Source organism: Oryzias latipes, chromosome 7, assembly GCF_053564925.1.
Source record: "Oryzias latipes strain Hd-rR chromosome 7, Olatipes_Hd-rR_3.1".
Classification (NCBI taxonomy): Eukaryota; Metazoa; Chordata; class Actinopteri; order Beloniformes; family Adrianichthyidae; genus Oryzias; species Oryzias latipes.
In genome coordinates, this window is record NC_136243.1 from 5,286,676 (window position 1) to 5,307,545 (window position 20,870).

General features: G+C 41.8%; 2 protein-coding genes across 7 annotated transcripts in view; both read right to left on the bottom strand.

The window, feature by feature from the left end:
* Positions 1-11: 11 nt before the first annotated feature.
* tafazzin (tafazzin, phospholipid-lysophospholipid transacylase) lies at positions 12-6,081 on the bottom strand. Of its 2 annotated transcripts, XM_078950095.1 has the most exons (12): positions 5,942-6,061; positions 4,714-4,785; positions 4,480-4,622; positions 4,268-4,396; positions 4,134-4,179; positions 3,969-4,054; positions 3,819-3,899; positions 3,698-3,739; positions 2,507-2,569; positions 1,241-1,293; positions 1,060-1,137; positions 12-960 (listed from the first exon to the last, which is right to left on the bottom strand). In XM_078950095.1, exons 3-12 carry the CDS (start codon positions 4,586-4,588, stop codon positions 859-861), a joined length of 789 nt encoding a protein of 262 aa, XP_078806221.1. In that variant the 5' UTR covers positions 4,589-4,622; positions 4,714-4,785; positions 5,942-6,061; the 3' UTR covers positions 12-858. The 2 variants fall into 2 exon arrangements, with proteins under 2 accessions (XP_078806221.1, XP_023812793.1); XM_023957025.2 differs by lacking the exon at positions 4,714-4,785 and having other exon boundaries at positions 5,942-6,081.
* A 3,296-nt stretch (positions 6,082-9,377) lies between these two features.
* Positions 9,378-20,870, bottom strand: part of acss2 (acyl-CoA synthetase short chain family member 2) — a 34,425-nt gene continuing 22,932 nt past the window's right edge. For 3 of the 5 annotated variants that reach the window (XM_004086361.5, XM_004086362.5, XM_011473022.4), the window contains 10 exons: positions 20,608-20,778; positions 19,970-20,103; positions 19,581-19,713; positions 19,082-19,138; positions 18,845-18,925; positions 18,647-18,755; positions 17,652-17,720; positions 15,532-15,708; positions 14,414-14,488; positions 9,378-10,236 (listed from right to left, as the gene is read on the bottom strand). In XM_004086361.5, the coding sequence (XP_004086409.1) occupies positions 10,109-10,236; positions 14,414-14,488; positions 15,532-15,708; positions 17,652-17,720; positions 18,647-18,755; positions 18,845-18,925; positions 19,082-19,138; positions 19,581-19,713; positions 19,970-20,103; positions 20,608-20,778 (1,134 nt within the window). In that variant the 3' untranslated portion in view covers positions 9,378-10,108. The remainder of the gene's footprint in view (positions 10,237-14,413; positions 14,489-15,531; positions 15,709-17,651; positions 17,721-18,646; positions 18,756-18,844; positions 18,926-19,081; positions 19,139-19,580; positions 19,714-19,969; positions 20,104-20,607; positions 20,779-20,870) is intronic. The other 2 variants (XR_013657320.1, XR_013657319.1) reach the window with 1 other exon arrangement.

Below are 20,870 nucleotides of genomic sequence, written 5' to 3' on the forward strand. Positions count from 1 at the left end.
CAACTCATGCATTTGAAAAATTTAAATACTTTATTAGGATTTACATGGAGAAGGACAGAATGGCAAACCACTGTAGTGAGTTCAAATGAAACAAACAGATTCCAAAATAAAAACACAACAGTTTTTCCCCTCTGGCAAAAAGAACCAGAACTGTAAAACCTGATTGGCGACGATTAAAAACTTAAATCTATCTGAAGAAAGGCATTTCCTTCCTGTCACAAGTAAGCAGAGATCCTTTGCCATCATTTTAAATCAAATAACTGAATATGATCTTAATCCAGTGTGAAGAAAATCAACATTTGAAGTGAAAGCATCAAGATTAAAGTGGAAATGGATTTGAGGATTTCTACCTGCCTGAGCGTGTTTACAGTCAACAGAAGTTTCTTCTGCACATTTACATCCATGAAGGTTAGAGATGGAGAAAATGAGCGTGTGCTGGTGTCCCAAACCGTCAGAGACTGTTCATCCAGCACAACAGTCTCTAAAAAAAAAAAATCAAACCCAAGCTGCAGGTAGTCTTCATCTGTCTTGAAGATCGGGGGATCAAACCCCACATGCTGTGCATCAGTGGGCTCAAAGCAAGACTAAAATCTTAATAAAAACCCCTCCTTAGCTCCAAATCCTGCTTAGGCACTGAAGGTTGGCAAACTGCGCCGTCCAGGACCGACAGGCATGAAGCTGAAAAACACTGGGGCAGAATCATCTGTGGGAGGGGGTCACGGTGCTGCACACACATGCTGCTTTACACCAACGGCTTTGGCTGATTTAAGAAAAAAAAAAAAAAAGAGGTTGCATGCATCCCACAGAGGATGATGGAATCACCTGTGTGTGTGTGTGTGTGGGGGGGGGCAGGTGGACTCAGAATTTGGTCTGCATCTGTCCATGGAGGGTCTCTGCGTGGGCTTTCAGTTCCTGTAACTCCACCTGGATGAAGTCAGTCAAAGTCTTCCTCATTTCCATCTGAGGAAAAACCACAAAGATGGGTTTCTACTTTGCCCCTCAGAATGACAGAGTCTCTGCCCTCAGCGGGTTTTACGTGGGACACTGAAAGAACTTCACCTGGCTTTTCTTTTCAGCTCGAAGGGATTCCACCAGCTCCTTAAGGCTGAACGGTCTCCCAACCAAGACTGTGATTCTCTGCAAGAAAGCAGAGGTGTTACCCACCACAGAACCGCCCCTACAAGCAGGGTCAGAGGTCAAATACAGAATGTATGCACAGCCACTGGTCACGTGGAAGTACCTTTCCAGTCCGGGGAATGTAGGGCGTCACGTTCGGTAGAACATCACTCAAACCTGACAAAAAAAAAAAAAAAAGACCAAATGTAGTTTTTATCATGTTGATGCTTCTAATGTAGTCTTGTTTAGTCGTGTTGAGAAGCAGGAAGATACTAACTGACGTAACCCTTGTGCTATCCTAGGCACTTTAACATTGGGAGTTGGGTCATCTAGACCAGTGGTCCCCAACCTTTTCATCGCCACGGACCGGTCTTTCAAACGTAGGCTGATAATTACTGTAGAAATACTACGATGAAGGAGGAACAGAGACGCGACAAGACAAACCCTGAACTTTCCTTTTGACACGCATGTCATTGTACATCGCACAGGTGTCATCATCCTCTCCCCTTCCCTCACTCATGGTGCAAAAAAGAAGTACTGTCTATTAAATGTAGCTTTCTTTTTTTGGAAGTGGAAGGCTCCTCTTCTGTCTCCTGGTTGGACGTTTTCCACTTGGCAAAGAAACTTTCCAAAGACGTTTGCTTTTCACTCATTTTGATAATTCCTGGAATTATTTTAGCGGTATCCTATCACGTGACCGAGAAGAACGCCATGGACATAGACGGATGGAACATCCGGAGAATCGGGCAATTTTTCAAAATAAAACATCTTTCAGACTCCAAAATAAATAAAATGGAAGTATTGCAAGTTATTTATTCTTTCTGTGCGGCCTGGTACCAAATGACACACGGACCGGTACCGGTCCACGGACCAGAGTTGGGCTGCTTTAAGGGTCACGGGTTGCTGGAGCCTATATCTGTGACTGTCGGGTGAATGTGGGGCTCAGTTTTTTGCAGAGCCACCCCTGACCAACAAACACACCGAGGGGTAACTACATCCATGAATTTGCCTGTGAATCATGTCTCCGGACTGCGAGAGGAAACTGGAGAAAACCCACACATGCAGAGCAGAGAATGCTTCACGCAGCCAGGGGTCGGCATGAACTGAAGGTCAGCCTGAAGTACGCGGGAAAGCTGATTAGAGCTCGCTCCAGTCAACGTTATAATGTTCTGAAAGTGATTATCGGTCCATCTATGCCCCCCCCCAAAAAAACCCATTTGTGTCCTAAAGTGAAGCCATCAGAATATCAATAGAATCCCAACAGAATAAAGTTCTTCTGTAAAAGCTGCGGGAAGCCAAGTGTCAAATGTTGGTCCATCAGGTTAAAAGAACTCCAGAGCAGTGAGGAAGCTTTGATTTTGTTTTCATATCGTCTCACTGGATTACTCACCAACATGCCAAAGCGGCAGAATAACCGGATTGAGAGAACATTCAGCGATGAGTCGACCCACGCCTGACAGAAAAAAAGGACAACATGGTATTTTGTTTATGGATCTTCAAATGATTATTTACTTAACAGATCAAGAACAGAAAAAACGTATTCTCAGTGCCTCCCATCGACTGTAAATGAGAACTGGACCGTGTCATTACGACCTCTCCCATAGAAAATGACTTTCTTCTGGTTCCAACCAAATGTACTCGATTCAGTCAGTCGCCATTTTTCCATGACACACCCTTAGCGTGTTAGAGCCAGACAGCGTCTGTAAGCAGTGACTGGACCCGGTCGGTCTGAGTCAAAAACTCTATAGCAACCACTCTCTCCAATCACAAGAGAGCTTGTTGGAAGGCCACACCCCTAACACTGAAAGCAGGCTCAGGAGAATCTATTCTACTTTTATTCAGGTATCCGATTGGTCAGTTTATAACTTAAATAACTTTCACAAAAAAAAGAAGAAGAAAAAAAGAGGGTTATCAAGAACATGGGGGGGGGGGGGGGGGGGGGGGGGGGTCAGATCCAGAATGGTTCTTCTGACCAACAGAATGACTGTGTAACAGCTGTTTGTTTATTTATAGAAGTCAATGGGATTTTGGCCTCCTTGAACCAGCGGGTACCTCCTGTTTAGAACGCCACGGGGGGAGGAGACTCAGTCCAGTCCTCGTTTACGGTTCATGGAACCTGCATGTACATGTAAAGACCTCAAGAACTAAGTCAAAACAAGTCCCAAAACTAAGCCCTGTGGTACTCCTTTGGAGTCTTACTCCATGGAAAAATGTGTTTTTTACGTTGTCTTGTTGCATTTTTTTCACTATATAGGACATATAAATAAAAATAACCCTAAAAGTGACTTTTTTGAGTATTTTTTAATTTAAATAATTGTAAATGTGGAGCAGACAAAAAAATGCTGTTAAAAAAACGACTGTAGTTGTTACATACAAAATACACTGGATGGGCCAAAAGCTCTCTGCTCTGCTCTATTTTGATGCATCTACTTGCAGACAAATAGATTCATGGTCGTCTTTGTTTTGCATTTCCGTTGGACTGTCTAATGTTAGCTTGGGGTCGAGTTCCTCTGGGAACTAAAGCCTGAAGTGTTAAGTTTGTTCTCTGCATTTGCTTTTCTGATTCCAGCATCTCACCTACCCCACTTCAGACGAATGAATTCCTCCGTCATGTTGACTTTACCTGGAAAAAACAAGGCAGGACACCAAACAAATAAGAGAACAGTTGATGCTGAAACCTGAGCAGGAGCCCCAACACATACCTTCTGGGAAAATGTGCACCCATTCACCTCTGTTCAGTTTGTCCAGAATGAAATCCATACCCTTCTGGTAAACCCCATCACCTGGAGAAAACTGGTGCTGTAGGTCATGTGCTCAGCAGAGAGACGGGGCGAGCGCCGGCACCCTCTCACCTCTGCAGACGGGGACGCACTTGCCTCGGCTGAAGAACCTGGAGTGCAGCTCTTTGGTGAAGCAGATGTCTGAAGCTGTTGGAGTCCTGCAGCATGCAGACGGGTGGGGATCGTTACAGCAGGAGGAATCAGAGCTTCGGCTCCTGTGTTTGGGATCAAACTCACCACCGCATCTTGTTATAGTTCCACAGCTGTCGGAGCTTCAGCACTCCTGTTGGAAACATGTGCACCCGTTCACCTTTGACTGGTTTGTCCAGAAGAAATGATCACTGGCTGAGCCCCTACCCCCCTCCCCTTACCCCAGATGTGTGGGTCATCCATGCAGGACTGATGATTGGCTAGAGTGATGAGTGGCGTGTTGGGGGGCCTGTGATCAATCAGGTTCAACAACACGTCCCGGTTATGGACGGTCAAATAGTTCATGTACTCTTAAAGAAAAACAGCACAAACGAAGCGTTGGTTTGCATTCATGCACAGATCTGGTCTCGGAGACGTGCACAGCTTCACTCACTGGTCCAAAAGTAGGAATAGGAGCCGACCATGCCCATGACCAGCGAGCCAGAGATCCTCCAAGCCAGGGGAGGGGGCTGAGGGAATGGCCATCTGACCTCCAGAGGCATCCCAGCGATCCAGAGAACGACATGCACAATTTTCCTGAAATGGACCCACAAAACGGCTTTAAACCAAAACCAATCTCATACTCGTACAGAAAAAGTGTGACATAAAAAATGTGGACAATTCTGACAACTTAGTTATTAGAGGTTTATGAAACTTAGGAAGCTTGATGAGGACTTTGGACTTGCTGAAAGTAAAATTCCTGTAAAGCCAAAGAAAAAACATGAAACTAAAATTATGACACAATTAATTAACATGTTGGTTCTTTTTTATGTTTCTATATATTCAGCTCATTTGTGGTGACATCGTGCACAGTGGTTAGCATTCTTGCAGCACAGCGAGAAGATCCTGGTTCAAATCCCAGCTGGGTCCTGTCTGTGCGGAGTTTGTATGTTTTCTCGAGTCAATGTCCAAATTATACTTTGATGTTTCTAAATGCTCATCTTGGTGTGAGTTTGTCTTTGTGTAACCCTGTGATGGACAGCAGAACTGAACTTTAGTGGTTGGCTCCAGCAACCCTGATTTGGATGATGAAGGAAAAAAGTTCTTTTGTAGCAAGTGATGCGTCAATGCTGGATTCTAATAAAGTGGACTTTAGCTAGCAGCGGCTTCATCTGAGCACTGGCTGCTGGAGGTTGAAGTGTTTATATAGAAAAGGGTGTTTGGAGTTTAGTTCCAGTCGTGCCCGGCTTGGTATGATGGTAAATTCAGATCGAGTTGATCTTTGATCAATGTCAAAACTGCTTTTTTTTTACCCTTAAACCTTAAAGAGAATAAATACATGAAGGAATCTAGCAAATATGCCCATGAGATTTGAAAACCATGACGAATTGGAAAGGACTTTAAGTCATCGGGTGACTTTTGAGAGGATTGTCTGTCACAGTTGTTTTAAATAAAGTTATTACAAAAGAAAGTTACCCTTCAAAATGGACTTGGGTTTTCCCCCACAGTTTAAAAAGTATATCTGATATCAAAGACTTAAGTTTATTTCATAAAAAATGTGGTTGTTTTTATACATATTGTAGATTTGTGTTTGCAGCTTCAGATAACAGCAGAGTTGTTTTTAGCAGCCAGCTGAAGTTTGAAGCTAGCTAGCTAACTAGCTAGCACGTTACGGTTCCTCCGAACGGGTGGTGGAGACCCGGAATTACAGATTGACCACAAATGACAGATCAACGTTTAAACTTAAGTTATTCATCTTTACATGGGGCAATTATACTCAAATTAGTTCCCCGATTAGCTCAATCCAAAACACAACCATGGCCTCCTGTGCTAAACAGCAACAACGAGGCGCCTCCTTTTGCTGCAGTTCTTGTGAAAATGCTGGAAATAACGTGGGAATAAGAGCTGGATCAAACCTCTGGCTGCTCTCCGGCACGTACGGAGTGTCCCCGTTTGAAAAGTGGAGGGAACCAGGTCGAACAAGCGAGTGAGAAAAGACGAGGATCTACAGCGGCTGCGCGCGACCCAGACCGGAAACAGTAATGCGTCACATCCGAGCCGGCCGCGGCTACACTTTAAAAACAACTATTTACGGGCTAAATACTGTAAACATAAACAAAACAGAGACATAAATTAATGTTCCATTTGGGAGGACCGGCCCAAGACAGTCCATCACGTCTTCTGGATCAGCTCACATTCAAAGACTTTTTGGAAAGACTTTAGCAGTTCCGTTATTTTGATCTTCAAGGACTTTTCTTTAAAAAAGATAAACATTGTTTCTTTATAAAGCAGTTAAAATAATATTCTTAAATAAATTCATTAATCATAAGGGAAAAATATTACATTCACAAATGTGATTTTGTGTATTAAACCAGAGACCTGCTTTTGTCCACTTTACAGTGGTTTTGTTTCCTCCATTAACCATACAAGAGACTTAAATAAACAAACAAAAAAAAAAAAGCATTAAAAAGTCAATATATGTACAGGTTTTGGTTTGAGTGTTTGAAAGCCCTCTCTGTCTAAACTAATATTGTTCATCATATAGTGACTGTATACTTTTTTTCTTCAATTAAAAATAAAGAAAAAAAAGGAAACCAAAAATATAAACATCCAAGAATCTGGTCTGTTTTGTTGTAGTATGAAAGAGTAACTGTTGTAATTTTTTGAGTGTGTTCTGAAATTGTGTGGACTTTTACTCTGGAAGTGATGGGTTGGTGACAGAGGTGTTCTGTGGATAAATAATAACCTGAGTTTTAATAATAATAATTTTAATGGAAAACAGAATAAGTAAAGGTTGGTGTGAGGAAACATGGGATCCTAACCCTTACAGGCTCGTGTGAGACTGGTCTCAATCCCTTCCTCACTTTCTCCCCTCATTACCGGAGAGTGTGTGGCGTGTGTGGAGGTCAGTGTTATGACCTTTTATCTAATAGTTTTAAATCAAACAACGTAACTACATTTTTCTAATATTTTTGACCAATTTCCTTTTAAAATACCCTAATGAAAATGCGGGTTTTGCTCCTCATTTTTGTTGCACCAGTAATGTTAGCTTGGAGTTGTGAGGGACTGTAAGCTAGCATTAGAGCATGTAAACAGATGGGCGACGGGATGTGGGAGCGGGCTTGCTCCGCACCAGCAGTCCCACCCACAACTCAGAGGTGAATTCCTAGTGAACTCCTGCTGCTCTGCAGAAACTTTGTCCTAATACAAAACGTCAGGTTTTTGTCTAAAAATGGCATCATCGTGATTAAAAGACCAGTGGGAAAACTTTGACGGTCGATCAAAAGACGATCAATGTGGGACTTTAATACCTTTAAAAACAAAAAACAAATATTGCAAACTTCCAAGAATTACTGTCTTAAATGTTTAAATAGTCTCTAAATTTGTTTTAGCTAACCTAAGCTAACCCAATGACTGTATAAGACTCTAATACAGTCAATGGTTCCACATTTTCACAAATGTCTTCAATGAAACAGAATAAACATGCAAAACGCAGATCATTGTGGTTTTACTGTATTCATTGCATATGTTCCATAACTGTAGGTATGCACTACCAGTTAACTGATAATGTGCAAAAGCAGTTGCAACAATTTAAAAGTTAACCAGGAACACAAAAGGCCAATATTTCACTAGTGAGATGCAAAACGTCTACTGTTTAGGGGTTAGGGTGCTTGAAAACCTCACCAGTTAACAGGAGATACACTAAATGTCCACTGGTAAGTTACTCCTACCTGCTATCTGTTTTAAACCAAGACAGGAACATCAGTTCACTGATGGTCTTCTTACTAGTATAGCAGTGCACCATCAACAAGTTCTGTAACAAAACAGGAGGCAGCGGGGACTAAACTCAAACACATTGAGGAAAGGTGACAGAAAAAGCTTTTCTGAGACAGGAAGGGAACCGACGCCTCCAATGTTTGATAGAACAGAATCCAGGAGTCGAGGATCAAGAAAACCGAAAGCTCTGCCCTTGTGGTTCTGAGGCAGACGGAGCCGAGTGAGAAGCATGGAGGTGGAGATATGGAGATCAGCGATCAACTTGAGTTTCGGGGTTTTTGTGGAAGACCAAAGAGGAGAAAGTTCCCATAACGTATGTGGACGAGAATGGGTGCAGAATGGTGGAGAGAGAAGCCAAATTTGATGGTAGAACTATTCTGACCATGTGATGTTATAGACAAGTTCTTTAAGAATGACAGCTAGACTATTTTTGCTATGTCCCAATTTCCCTCTCTAACCCCTAAAAGACTCAATGCGGGACAATCTTGTACTGTGGATTTTAATGGGATTCTGACACATGCTCGGTACTATTTTAAAAGGTTTATATCATGCAGTATTATATTAATATTAATTTGGACAGGTTTATATCTGTTTTTTGAGCTTTTAAGTGTATTTTGATCAATTCATGCATTTCCAAGTATTCCTATATAACCCTGCTCTCTGAGCACCAGACCCTCGAATCCACAAAAACGAGCAGGTTCTCACATTGTGATGTCACAAAGTGAGGAACAGCCCCTTCCAGGAAGAGTTTGAACTGCCAGCCCCGCCCCCAAAATAACACACGCCCACTTTCTCCATGGAGCTCCTTTTCTATGCACAATATGAACATCCATCCTTGTAAAAGTCTGCATGTTTGTTTTCGTGGGCAAAACACAGACACGCTGCTGATGTCGGCTCTAGGATGATGTCATGAAATGGGCGGAACCCACAAGGAGAGAAAGGCGGAGCCTCGAAGATCATGTCATCTTCCAGGTTTGAAAATAGCTTGTGAAAACGAATATTACATTTCTAAAAATCATTTAGTGTCAAAGGTAATAAATCATATATATGGATATGGTTTACTATAAAAGGCTTAAGAATAGCATGATCTAGACCCTTCAAAATGTCTAATTTTTTCTGTAATACAAGTTATTTAAGTTATAAACTTTCCAATCAGATGCCTCAATAAAAGTACGGAATCTCACGTTTGACAGATTCTCCCGAGCCCACTTCCAGTGGTAGGGGTGTGGACTTTTAACAAGCTCACTCCTGATTGGTTAGAGCGGTTGCCATAGATATGTTGACTTAGACCAACTCAGATCAATCGCTGTTTACTGCCGTCGTTTGTCTGCGACATGGCGGCGCGTGTATGGCGGGGAAATGGCGACTGAACTGACGTTTTTGTTGATGTCACACGTTTTCCCACTCCAGTTCTCGTATACAGTCAGCGGTCAGAACAGGTTACTTACTGGGACACACACTGATCAATCTTTTAAAGATCTCTTATACAGAGTGAACTTCGTTTCTTGAGTATTTGAGCAGACAGACTCTCGTTTGAGTCATTTCCTTCTAAAAATGAAGACACTTCCACAGAGATGAAGCATCACACATGACAGCGTTACAGTTTAGTGACAGATTTTCTCAACAGTTTTCCATGCAGATCAAAGCAAACAGACATGACTAAAGACACTAGAAACATGATTAGAGTTGGCTCCCCCACCACATTCAGAAACCTCATTCCACACAATTACATGGAGTTTTGAGCTTTAGTATCTGACTTTGACAGATACTATAGGTCTGATTTCATAAAGTTAAAAACCCCACACCGCCCCACCAGCACCTGTAGAAGTTAGAGCTGCCCCAACAGCTAAAGCTTTGGGGTTAGTTGCTATAAAACTGGATGGAGATACCCGGGACATAAAAGCAAATCTTCCAAAAATAAAAGACAAAACAGTTCTTTAAATTAAAAAAATAGAAGCAACAAACTCGGAGGTTTAGTCGAGTCAGGACTCGGCGGGAGGCAGCGTGACGCTGCTCTCTGGTCTCAGCTCCGCCTTCCGTTTCTCCACCAACATGATCCACTTCAAGAACATTTCATTCTGCGGCAGAAATGTGGCTGTTAAAAATCCCGTATTGCTACTTGTACCAAAGCTGTAGATATATCCTAGGCAGGCTGTTTATCTGCGGGGAGCCCATTTTTGCACGTAAAAACAGAGGGGGTGTCATTACAGGCCTGTGCCTTGTTGGAAGCTATAGTTGGATGGAACCAGTTTCATCAGACGCCTCCTCCTCATCTTACAGCACTGCCCTGCAGATCCTGAGAGCGGTCACACGGAGGGGCAGCATCTGTTCTGGAAGAGCTCCTCCACCACGGAGGAGTCCGCCAGCGTGCTGATGTCGCCCAGGTCTTTCTCGTTGCAGGCGATTTTGCGAAGCACCCGCCGCATGATTTTTCCTGCAGACAGACAGATCAGAAGCTCACTTGTAACCCACCTGTGGACGGACTTGAGTGTTGGGGAGTGTTTCCCAACCCTGGTCCTTGGGGAACACTGTTCTGCGTTTTTCTCAATCCAACCCCGCTCAAACACACCTGCCTTTGACCGTCATTGTCAGGCTTCTACAGAGCCTGAGGATGAGCTGAATCATGTGTGCATAAGCAGGGCAACATACAGGACAGTGTTCCTCCAGGACCAGGGTTGGGAAACACTGGTGTAAGAGACGCCTGCTGAAAGGATTACCGCATCACCGAGGTCATAACCGCACGTTTTTCTTTTGAAAGTTTTTTTTTTTTTAAGTTCTGCATATGGTTCGTGATTGGAACTATAATAAACACATTAAAGACATTCATCTATGCTGATAATTTACTTTTTCTGCTAGTCCTGTGTTTAGACTTCAAGGGTTTCTGGGGGAAACCTTTTATTACTGTTCTCCTTCACTCTGTAACACCAAACATGAACGCCCACTCTTAGATTTCCATGAATATCACTACATGTTTTGTTTGGGAACTATTTTGTGCAGCGCAACGTTACGTGTCTGTATAAACAAAGGCGGAGCCTCCTCCTCCGCGTTCTTCATGCGTGTCAGGCTTCATGGCTACCAGAAAGGTGACAGTGTCTGCAGTCTGTTTATTACTGGGCAATAATATAAAATATTTTGAGAAGATGTCTGTACCAGAGAGCACAGGTGAAACTTCACGTGCAGCCGGAGAGCGGTCCACTCAGAAGAATCAACACGCACCCCAACACACGTGTGTGCTCCTTCCTTCTACACACACAGTGCGCTAACACACACACATTTATACAACACCTATACAGTTAGTGAATTAGTTAGATAGTTACTGTTATTTGTTAATAAAGAATACTGCGTTGTAATTGTATTCATTTGCGACGCGGCCGGGGGGATTTTGTGTTTGGAGGTGGGTTAACCGGAACACTACGTCCCCTGCTGGTTCATGACTGCGATGATCAAAAATCCCACACCGTCACAGATCTAGGTTCAGTAAAACTGAACCAAATAAGAAACAGCTGTGTTCATATTGAATGTGATTCGTGCATAAGGGGCGTCCGGTTTCAATGTAAAGTCAATATGGAGAGGCGATCGGAGGTCCTGCTGCGCTTTTTGAGCGTTGGGCGCGGTGCGCTACGGCGATTCAATGAGTTACAATATCTGAACTTTGGTAAAGAAGACGCGTCGCGTCAACCAATCACCTCAGCTTTAACTCGTGGTGTGCTGATGACGTAATCAGCAGGTGGACTCCCAAACCAACATGGAAGAGAAGCGGATCGTTTTCCTGACCTTTATGATATTTTGCTTATTTTTGTCAATACAAAAATAAAAATTTCCCTCGAATTTAGTTTCTTCCCTCCAAAGACTAATGCAGGACTGCAAGAATTCAAACTGGGGCACAGACAGACAGAAGTAGCGCTGAAAACGACCATCATTCAGCTGCAGCTCCTCCAGTAGACGGTGAAGCTCATAGTATGGGAGAATCTCTGGATGATGTCATGAAAGCAGACATGGAGACGTGATTACTGATATTTTTGTAGAGCTTTTCAAAAGAAATAAACCTGACCTCCCACCATCACCTGTGTCTGTCAAGAGGAATAAACTTTGAACAGTAGCTCCTCCCACGCACAGCGGGAGCGTCAAGTTTATGAAGACATTTTTCTGGACGAACGTGGAGCCGTGAATTTGTTGTGTACTAAAACAGACACCACTTAGACGTGTGAATCCCGTGGGGTTTGAACGCAGCATTAGAGATTTTCATAATATCAGAAGTGCTGCACTCTAAAGATGCATTAAACAGGTAAACTAGTATAGATTACAAAATCTACACGTCTATAATCTGTAACAGGATAAACACATTTTTACCTGACATTATTGATGAGGACCAGACGGGATTCATAAAAAGTCGCCAGACACACGACAACATTAGAAGAACCTTACACTTAACTGAAAGAGCCCAAAGAGAACATATAAGTACAGTTCTCTTAAGTATTGACGCGGAAAAAGCTTTTGACTGCGTTAATTGGGAATTTTTATTCTTAGTCTTAGAAAAAATGGGATTTAATAACAAATCAGTTGAAATTATAAAAGCAATATATTCACAACCAACGGCTAAAATTAAAATAAACGGGAATTTAACAGGAACATTTAAATTGGAAAGATCCACTAGGCAGGGTTGTGGACTCTCCCCAACTCTGTTTGCTCTTTTTATTGAGCCTCTGGCACAGGCAATCCGAGAAAAACCTGAAATTAAAGGAGTTTCAATGAATGGCGTTGAACATAAAATAGGATTGTTTGCTGATGACCTAATAGCGTACCTCGAACAACCAGAATCATCAATTCCACAGTTTATGAAACTGTTGGGAACATTTGAAAATTTATCGGGATATAAAATTAATATTTCAAAAACTCAGACTCTAACATTCAACTATGTTCCCTCTGAATACATTAGAAACAACTTTAAATTCAATTGGAATATGAAAAGTATTAAATACTTAGGAGTAGAAATAACACAAGACTTTCAACATATAAACATTAAAAATTATTCAGAAGTACAAGACAAGATAAAAAAAGACATAGAAAGATGGTCAACACTCCCACTAGATTTCAGCTCTAGAATCGAAATAGTGAAAATGTATATATTGCCGCGGTTTTTATTTTTATTTCAAGCTCTACCAGCACAGGTCTCCAACACTCAATTTGCAACGTGGGATAAAACAATATCCAGATTCATATGGGACAATAAAAGATCCAGAATAAAATATGGCACCCTCCAGCTTCCAAAGAACAAAGGAGGTATGGCTTTACCAAAGCTAAAAGAGTACTACATCGCCTCACAATTACGGTACTTATGCTGTTGGTGTAACCCCCATTATACTGGAAAATGGAAAAATATTGAATGTGAAACTTTACAAGAACCTATTCAAAACATTATTGGTGATAAAGAGTTATATGAAACAAAGAAAAGGCATTTAGATCCCATAACAAATCATACACTAACTATATGGTTCAAACTACTCCAAAAATACAAAATCTTAAATAGTACAAAAAAATTAAAATGGGTAGCATATGACAGGCAATTTAAACCAGCAGAATATGATCAGACCTTTAAATATTGGACTACAAAAGGAATAACAGCATGGTGCTTGCTAGAAAAGGACGGACAGCTGGAGAGTTTTGAGAACTTAACTAAACAATTTCACCTTGAAAAACAGGATTTTTTCAGATACCTACAAATGAGAAACTACCATAAGAAAGCAATACAGAGAGACTCCTCTGGGGATGAAGGCGGGATAGTTCACACAATAACAAAGACATATAAAGACAACAATACTAAATGGATTAGTATGCTATATAAATCATTGATGGAATATGACGAAAACACAACTTTGAAAGTAAAAGATAACTGGGAAAGAGAATTAAACATAAGGATAACTGAACAGGACTGGTTAGATATGTGGAGACACCACCATACCACCATTGGATCTCGAACGTGGAGAGAGTTTGCCTGGAAGAACCTCATTAGATTTTTCATAACACCTAAACTGAAGAACAAACATTTGAAAACAAATCAGAGCTGTTGGCGCGGATGTGGAGAAATAAATGTTGACCACTCTCATGTATTTTGGAAATGTCAGAATGTAACAGGTTTTTGGAAGATGGTGGGCGATCTCACATGCAAAGTGCTGGGATACAAAATTCCTTTGTTACCAGAACTGTTTTATCTGTCCATGTTTTCAGGAAACCTAATCCACCAAAGTGACAAATATTTATTTAAAGTCATGTCACTAGCCGCCAAAAAAACAATAACCAGAAACTGGGGCACTACGAAGATCCCTTCAAAGGAGCAATGGACTTCAACAATCAACAACATATATTCAATGGAATTAATAACATACAGACTGAAGCTGCAAGAGGCACAATTACACCGAAAGTGGAAAAAATGGACACTGTACAACAGATAGACATGGGGAACACCTAGACTTGACCTTTTTCTTTTCTCTCTTGTTTTTTTGTGATGTTGTTTGAGATTTGTGTTCATGTAACAAAAACTAATAAAAATAAAGTTATAAAAAAAAAAAAAAAACAGGTAAACTAGTCTGTGTTCATGGAAGAGGAGGTCTTACCAGATCTGGTCTTGGGCAGTCCCGGTGCATTCTGTATGTAGTCTGGTGTGGCGATGGCTCCAATCTTTTCCCTCACTGCAAGAACAACACACAAACACAAGATGCTCACTGAAGCTGGCACGTTCATGTCGATGTAGATTTTTATATGAAACGCTCTGGAGGTGGTTTAGAGCAGCGGTCCCCAACCCCCAGGCTGCAGACCGGTACCGGTCCGTGGGTCATTTGGTACCGGGCCGCACAGAAAGAATAAATAACCGACATTACTTTTTTTTTATTTATTTCGGAATCTGAAAGATTTTTTATTTTGAAAAATTGTCCGATTCTCTGTTCCATCCGTCTATGTCTCTCTTGACGCAGGTCAAGGCGCTCTTCTCCATCACATGATAGGATACCGCTAAAATAAAACCCAGGAACTATTAAAATGAATGAAAAACGAACGTCTTTGGAAAGTTTCTTTGCCAACGGGAAAACGCCCAGCCAGGAGACAGAAGAGGAGCCTTCCACTTCCAAAAAAATGAAAGCTACATTTAATAGACAGCACTTCTTTTTTGCACCATGAGTGTCGGAAGGGGAGAGGATGATCACACCTGTGCGATGTACGATGTCATGCCTGCCAAAATAAAAGCGCAGGGTTCGTCTTGTCGCGTCTCTGTTCCTTCTTCATGGCAGTATTACTACAATAATCATCTGGTACGTGGCGCTAAAAAGGTTGGGGACCACTGGTTTAGAGGAAGAAACTGTCAACCAGCAGCTGTTGAACTACACGTATGCAGGTGGATGAGCTTCTACCATTTGAGGAGTTAAGGTTCTGGAAAAGCTTCTCTTGGGAGGTTCTTCTGAAATCTATCACAAGTTCATGACAACCATGAAAAACACATTTTGGTGACACGCTCTGGGATGAGAAGTTCTTCTGACTCCTACCTAATTTCTTAATCTTGTCCAAACTTCAAAGGTTTGATCTTGATGTCCAATCAGAACCCAGCATACCTGTATTGTCTACAGTTAGATCTTGTTCTGTGACTTTTGACACCATGATTCTTGGGGATGAAGATGTTCAGTGGCTGAGCTCCTGTTCTAATGAAGGGCTCCTCCACAAAACCGAAGGGCTTCAGACCAACCTTGTTTCTTGAGTTCTGCCTCCAGCATCTGGCTGTAGGCGACTCCATCCTTCAGCGTGACGAAGCAGTAGAGGCTCTCTCCTTTGATGGGGTGCGGTCTACCAACCACAGCAGCTTCTGCCACGGCCCGGTGCTCCACCAAAGCAGACTCCACCTCTGCTGTGCTCAGCAGGTGACCTGATCAGAAGAAAAGTCTAAAACTACTGTGGTTTTTACCATTAAGCTTCTGAAAAACACCTGCTGATCCACAAAAATGCAGTCGGAGACTTAGTGAGACTGCAGGAGCAGATCCGGTTTCACCCGTTATTAGCCTTTGCAAATGGTGGAAATCCACGCTATCGACATGGTCAGTGTTTTTTAATTTCTGAGAAGTGTTTGCATTGAAAATGTCCAATCTGCAGCATTTCCTAAAGCTGAGTAGAATCTTTTTTTTAGTGTTAATTTAAATAAAACCAAGAAACAACAATATTTTTCCAAAATGAATGATGACAGTAAACCACTACATTTCTGTAAAACACGCTAAAACTATCAAAAATTTGTTTTCAACCAACTACATAGAAACACTTCTCTGTACTTTTGGTAAAACCCTTTCTTCCTATCAGTTTCCAGCAGTGGCCTCCAGTCCTGGCTGCTCAGGCAGGGTTCCTACCTTCCTTCTAATTACATTTAAGACTTTTTAAGACCTTGCATTGAAAAGTCAAGACCAATTGCTCTGCCTAATTCCCAGCCTTATGGAGGAAGAAAAAATGAAATCCTTGAATTTCAGAACAATTAGTTGTCGGTAACAGAGTAACGTAATAAATGACATTTACTAGACTACAGAAAGCCTCATGACTCCATTCCTCACATATTGGTGCTGTGAAACCAAAGGAGACCAACCAATCAATCAAAAGTGTGTAAACAGTTGGCTCTGTCATTGTCTCTTGGTTAAATGAAACAAAACAGATGCTGATAGAAAAACAGTTACTGATGCATGTGCGCTAATGCAGAGTTGGGGATTGGTCAAAGTTAGAGGAAGAGAGCAGAAATGTGGTCGTTGACTAATTTGTGGATCATTCAGCAACTGGAGATATTCAGATTATTTCCAATGTGCTGAAAACAAAGACAAAAACATTTCAGTAAAATCAAGTTTTGTCCTGAAGAACTGCTTTCCACTGCCCTGGTGTCAATGAGCAACCTTCTACACACTATGTGGTCTACTATACAATGTACATTTTGTCATGTTCATGTGGTAAAAAAAACGAGACGTTGTTCTTGTGTAGCCTCCATGTTTATATTTTGTGGTCATCTCGGTTGTGTAGCTTTATTCCATTAAGAATTTTTATGTGAGTTGAAAAAAATAAATTAATGAGTAGTGAACTACTTTTAAAATTGGAGAATAAGTAAAATAATTTAATTACTATTTCATCTATAGTAAATAAAGTAATCCATTAGCCTTTAGCAGTAATTTACCCAACACTGATTCTTGTTTACTTGTTTGTTTGGACACATTTCATTTCCACTTGAATATCTGGAAGAAATCCAAGAATCTGGAAACTTCACCTGCTCTGTTCAGTAGCAGGTATTTCTGTCTGAGTTACACTGCTGGATGTTTTGGATAAAGATGTCCTGAATCCATTCTAGGTCAGTGAATCGGATTCAATTGGATCGTTTAAAATGAACAAATATTGACTAGGAAATGCATCGGCGACCACAAATTATGACATGAATCGTTACAGCACAAATGCAGATAGATGTAGTTGAGAATAAATCTTCACCTTGAATAAAAATGTAGATGTGGCTTTGAGCAGAAAATGTTTAAATTGCTTATTTAATTAAAGAACGTGATTTACTCACATAATTGTGGTTAAAATGTAAAACTTAAGACAGAAATGTCATAAGGAAAGTTTTTAACAGCACAACTTTTAACACCAAGATATCCACATTAAAGACTTTTAAATGCTTTTTAAGGCCTTATTTCCAAATTTTCTAATTCAAGGCTTTTAAGACGCAGTGGGAAACCTGTCAGGACTCAAACTGAAAATCACAGACTTCTTTTTAACATGTTCAATTATAACCTCCACATTACTGAAAACTGTTCAAAGAAATGAAAGCAGATATCTGAAAAGCATCGCTCTTACCGGAGACGTTCAGCATGTCATCGATCCTCCCCGTTATCCAGTAGTAGCCGTCTTTGTCTCTACGGCAACCTACAGGACAAAATGTCATCAAGTATGAGAGGAGTGGTTCCCACACCCAACACAAGAACCCACCTTCCATTACTAAAATGGAATTAACAGATGTTCCCCATTTTAAAAAGCCTGATGTGCCAGCATAACTGCATATGGACCTTCAATTGATGTCGGTTTATTTCCTGTTCTGTGTTTTGGTCTTATTACAGGTCAGCGTTTTTTTTTTTTTGGACTGGTGGTTGGACCCAACAGAATATTAAATGTACTTTATTCCAACCATGCATATGAGAACTGGACTGAATGCTGAGCTCTGATGAAACCATCAGACACGTCAACCGCAGTCTCCAACTTAGACAAAAAACTCCCAATGACACTTTAGAAGTTCAAAGTCCTGCCCAGTTTAGTTGACAACAACACAAGATCATTAAGACCCTTCACAAACAACTCAATTCTTCTCTTTCTTTTGATATTTCTATGTTTGCTTTTCTCCTGAGAACGCTGAAAATGATCTGAAACGATGAATACGGGTACATTAAAAAACGATTTCAATAAGAGCATAAACAACAGGTTAAACAGAGCTTTACATCCTGTGTCCATCAATTTTCCATTAATATGGATCTGGTTCATGCAGGAGAACCCCAGAGCTGGCGTGGGTTTGCTGAACCTCAACACACGAGGCCATAACTGTCATGGGAACAATCAGCAATCCTCCCTTCACTTCACAGCCTCGGCTTCACATCCTTCACTGCTTCTTGCAGAGCGTCCCGCCTCCCTCCAGCCCACGTCGTTCCATCTCTGCTCTAGGTCAAACAGCAACGCCATCCGAGTCTCATCCTACTGACCTGTAGATCTCTCTGTGTCTAACTGCTGGGTTCCCTGTGTCAGAGATGGTCACAAGTATGATACTGTGTTCATGTTTGAGTGTCTTCGGTCTTGGCACTCACCATCTCCAGTCACGTAGTATCCTGGAAACTTCTTGAAATAGATGCTTTCAAAGCGCTGGTGGTTTCCATAGACGGTCCTCATGACTCCAGGCCACGGCTGCTTGAACACCTGTGCAGCGGGCAGAAGCACCGAGGCTGTTCGTCAAAACGTGCAAAGAACTCCTGAATAAACTGATAAGGATGAACCGCTTTGCTGACCAGGTAACCCTCACTCGGACCTTCCAGCTCCTCTCCAGACTCGTTTAAGATGGCCGGCACCACTCCAAAAAATGGGAACGTCTGAAAGACAGAAACATATTTTCCCCGTTTTTAATACAAGAAACTCTGATTAAAGACAGATCCCGACGTCTTGAAGGGTCTTAAAAACCAGTAAATACATAAAGGAAGCAACTTTAGCTAAAGAAGGACGTATCCGATTTCAGCGTTTGTACTCACAGCAGATCCAGGTTTCATGGGTGTGGCTGCTGGTAGAGGCGTCAACACGTGTCCTCCCTAAAACACAGAGAGGTTTGAGACAGACAGAGCTCCTGAGCTCCATCCGCTTACAGATACAATCAACCACACGTTCTAGAGACTACGTCAGTTGCTTCCTCTGATCTACAGAGAAGAGACGCTAGGGCTGCACGATATGAGGAAAACTTGCGATATGCGATATGAGGGATTAATATTGCGATAACGATATAATTTGCGGTATATAAACAAATAGCGAAACTACCAAAAACATCATTCCCATTTTAATGCAACAGTTTAAGAATTGTACTCCAAATGACCCTCGTTGACATAGGAGGGAACATCTAACATGAAAGGGCTCCATCTGATTGGTCAACAAATTTGCGGTATATTGTGCAGGCCTAAGAGACGCCCATTGTTGGTCAAGTGAGGCAGCTGAGTGAGGCTTTTGGAATAATTCTGGAGGCAGTAAGAATGAACTAACAGTTTCCGTCTGCCAGAAGGTGTCCACGATGGGACATCTCTTCTCTCCCACGACGTTGTAGTACCAATGCCAGGCCTCGGGGTTGATGGGTTCTCCCACTGTCCCCAGAACCTTCAGAGACTCCCGCTTGAACCTGTAAGGTGGACAGAAACAGAAGATTTAGATTTAGAGGTTCCACAAAACCGTTTAGAGTAGCAAAAAGGAAAACAGAGAATAAGGAAAACTACAGTTTGCTCTCTATTTTTGTGACCAAACCTGGAACATCTGCTTCCAGCCTCTTTAAGACTCTCCTGCATTTGTCTGATCATTTTCCTTCCTTCCTACCGTAATGAAAATGAGGGAAAGCCTGATGTCACTGCATGAGTGTGAATGAAAGAAACCACACTCACTTCTGCACTGGTTCACTGCCAAACTTCATCAGCAGTCTGATGGCCGTGGGAGCCGTGTAGAACTTGGTCACTTGATATTTGTCTACGATCCCCCACATTCGGCTCACGTCCGGGTACGTAGGTAGACCCTCAAACTGGAACACACAAGCAAGTCATGAAGAAGGATGGACTGTAATCCAGAATAGAGACCAACGGTTGATCCTAATCCCAAAAGAAACCTGCAGGTACAAAGACACGTTTGCAGTACTATCCTGGAGGGAGATGTGACTAAACCTCAGCATCAGCTGCCAGACAGAGTCACTGTATGGAGTCTAGAGGAGTTCTCGCTTCATCTTTTGAGTCAACAGAGTCCACAGCACCACATCAATCCTGGAATCTTTGCCATTTCTTCTTTAGAACTGTCCTTTCATTATAGTTAAGATTTACCTGGTTTAAGTTTATGTTTAGATTCAGATTTTCTGTGAAAAACTGAAAACAATCCATTAAAAATGACGAATTACTAAACTTTTTGTTTTAAAGATTCTTTTAAATTGTCAGCACCTCAAAGTGTTCCAGGATTTCTTACTGTGGAAGTTTTTGAAGTGTTTTTAAACACAAAACCAACTCTGTAAAGCTTTCTCTCCTCTACCAGGACTCACCAGGACACTGGTGGCTCCATTGGCAAGAGGGCCGTAGGTGATGTAAGAGTGTCCGGTGATCCAGCCGATGTCTGCGGTGCACCAGTACACGTCGTCCGGCTGGTGGTCAAACACCAGCTTGAAGGTGGTGGCGGTGTAGAGCATGTAACCACTGACTGTATGCACAACGCCCTGCATTGAGGAGACAGAAAAGCAGTGAGACACGCCATCCACTGCTAATAGGAGAAGATCCACTGAGACCTTTGACCTCTTGAGTTAACCCT

Coding starts and splice junctions, on each gene's coding strand:
- tafazzin (XM_023957025.2), bottom strand. CDS start 4,588: ATGCCTCTGGAGGTCAGATGGCCATTCCCTCAGCCCCCTCCCCTGGCT. Junction 4,397..4,479: donor CTATTCCTACTTTTGGACCA/GTGAGTGAAGCT, acceptor TTTTTCTTTAAG/AGTACATGAACTATTTGACC. Junction 4,055..4,133: donor AACTATAACAAGATGCGGTG/GTGAGTTTGATC, acceptor TGCATGCTGCAG/GACTCCAACAGCTTCAGACA.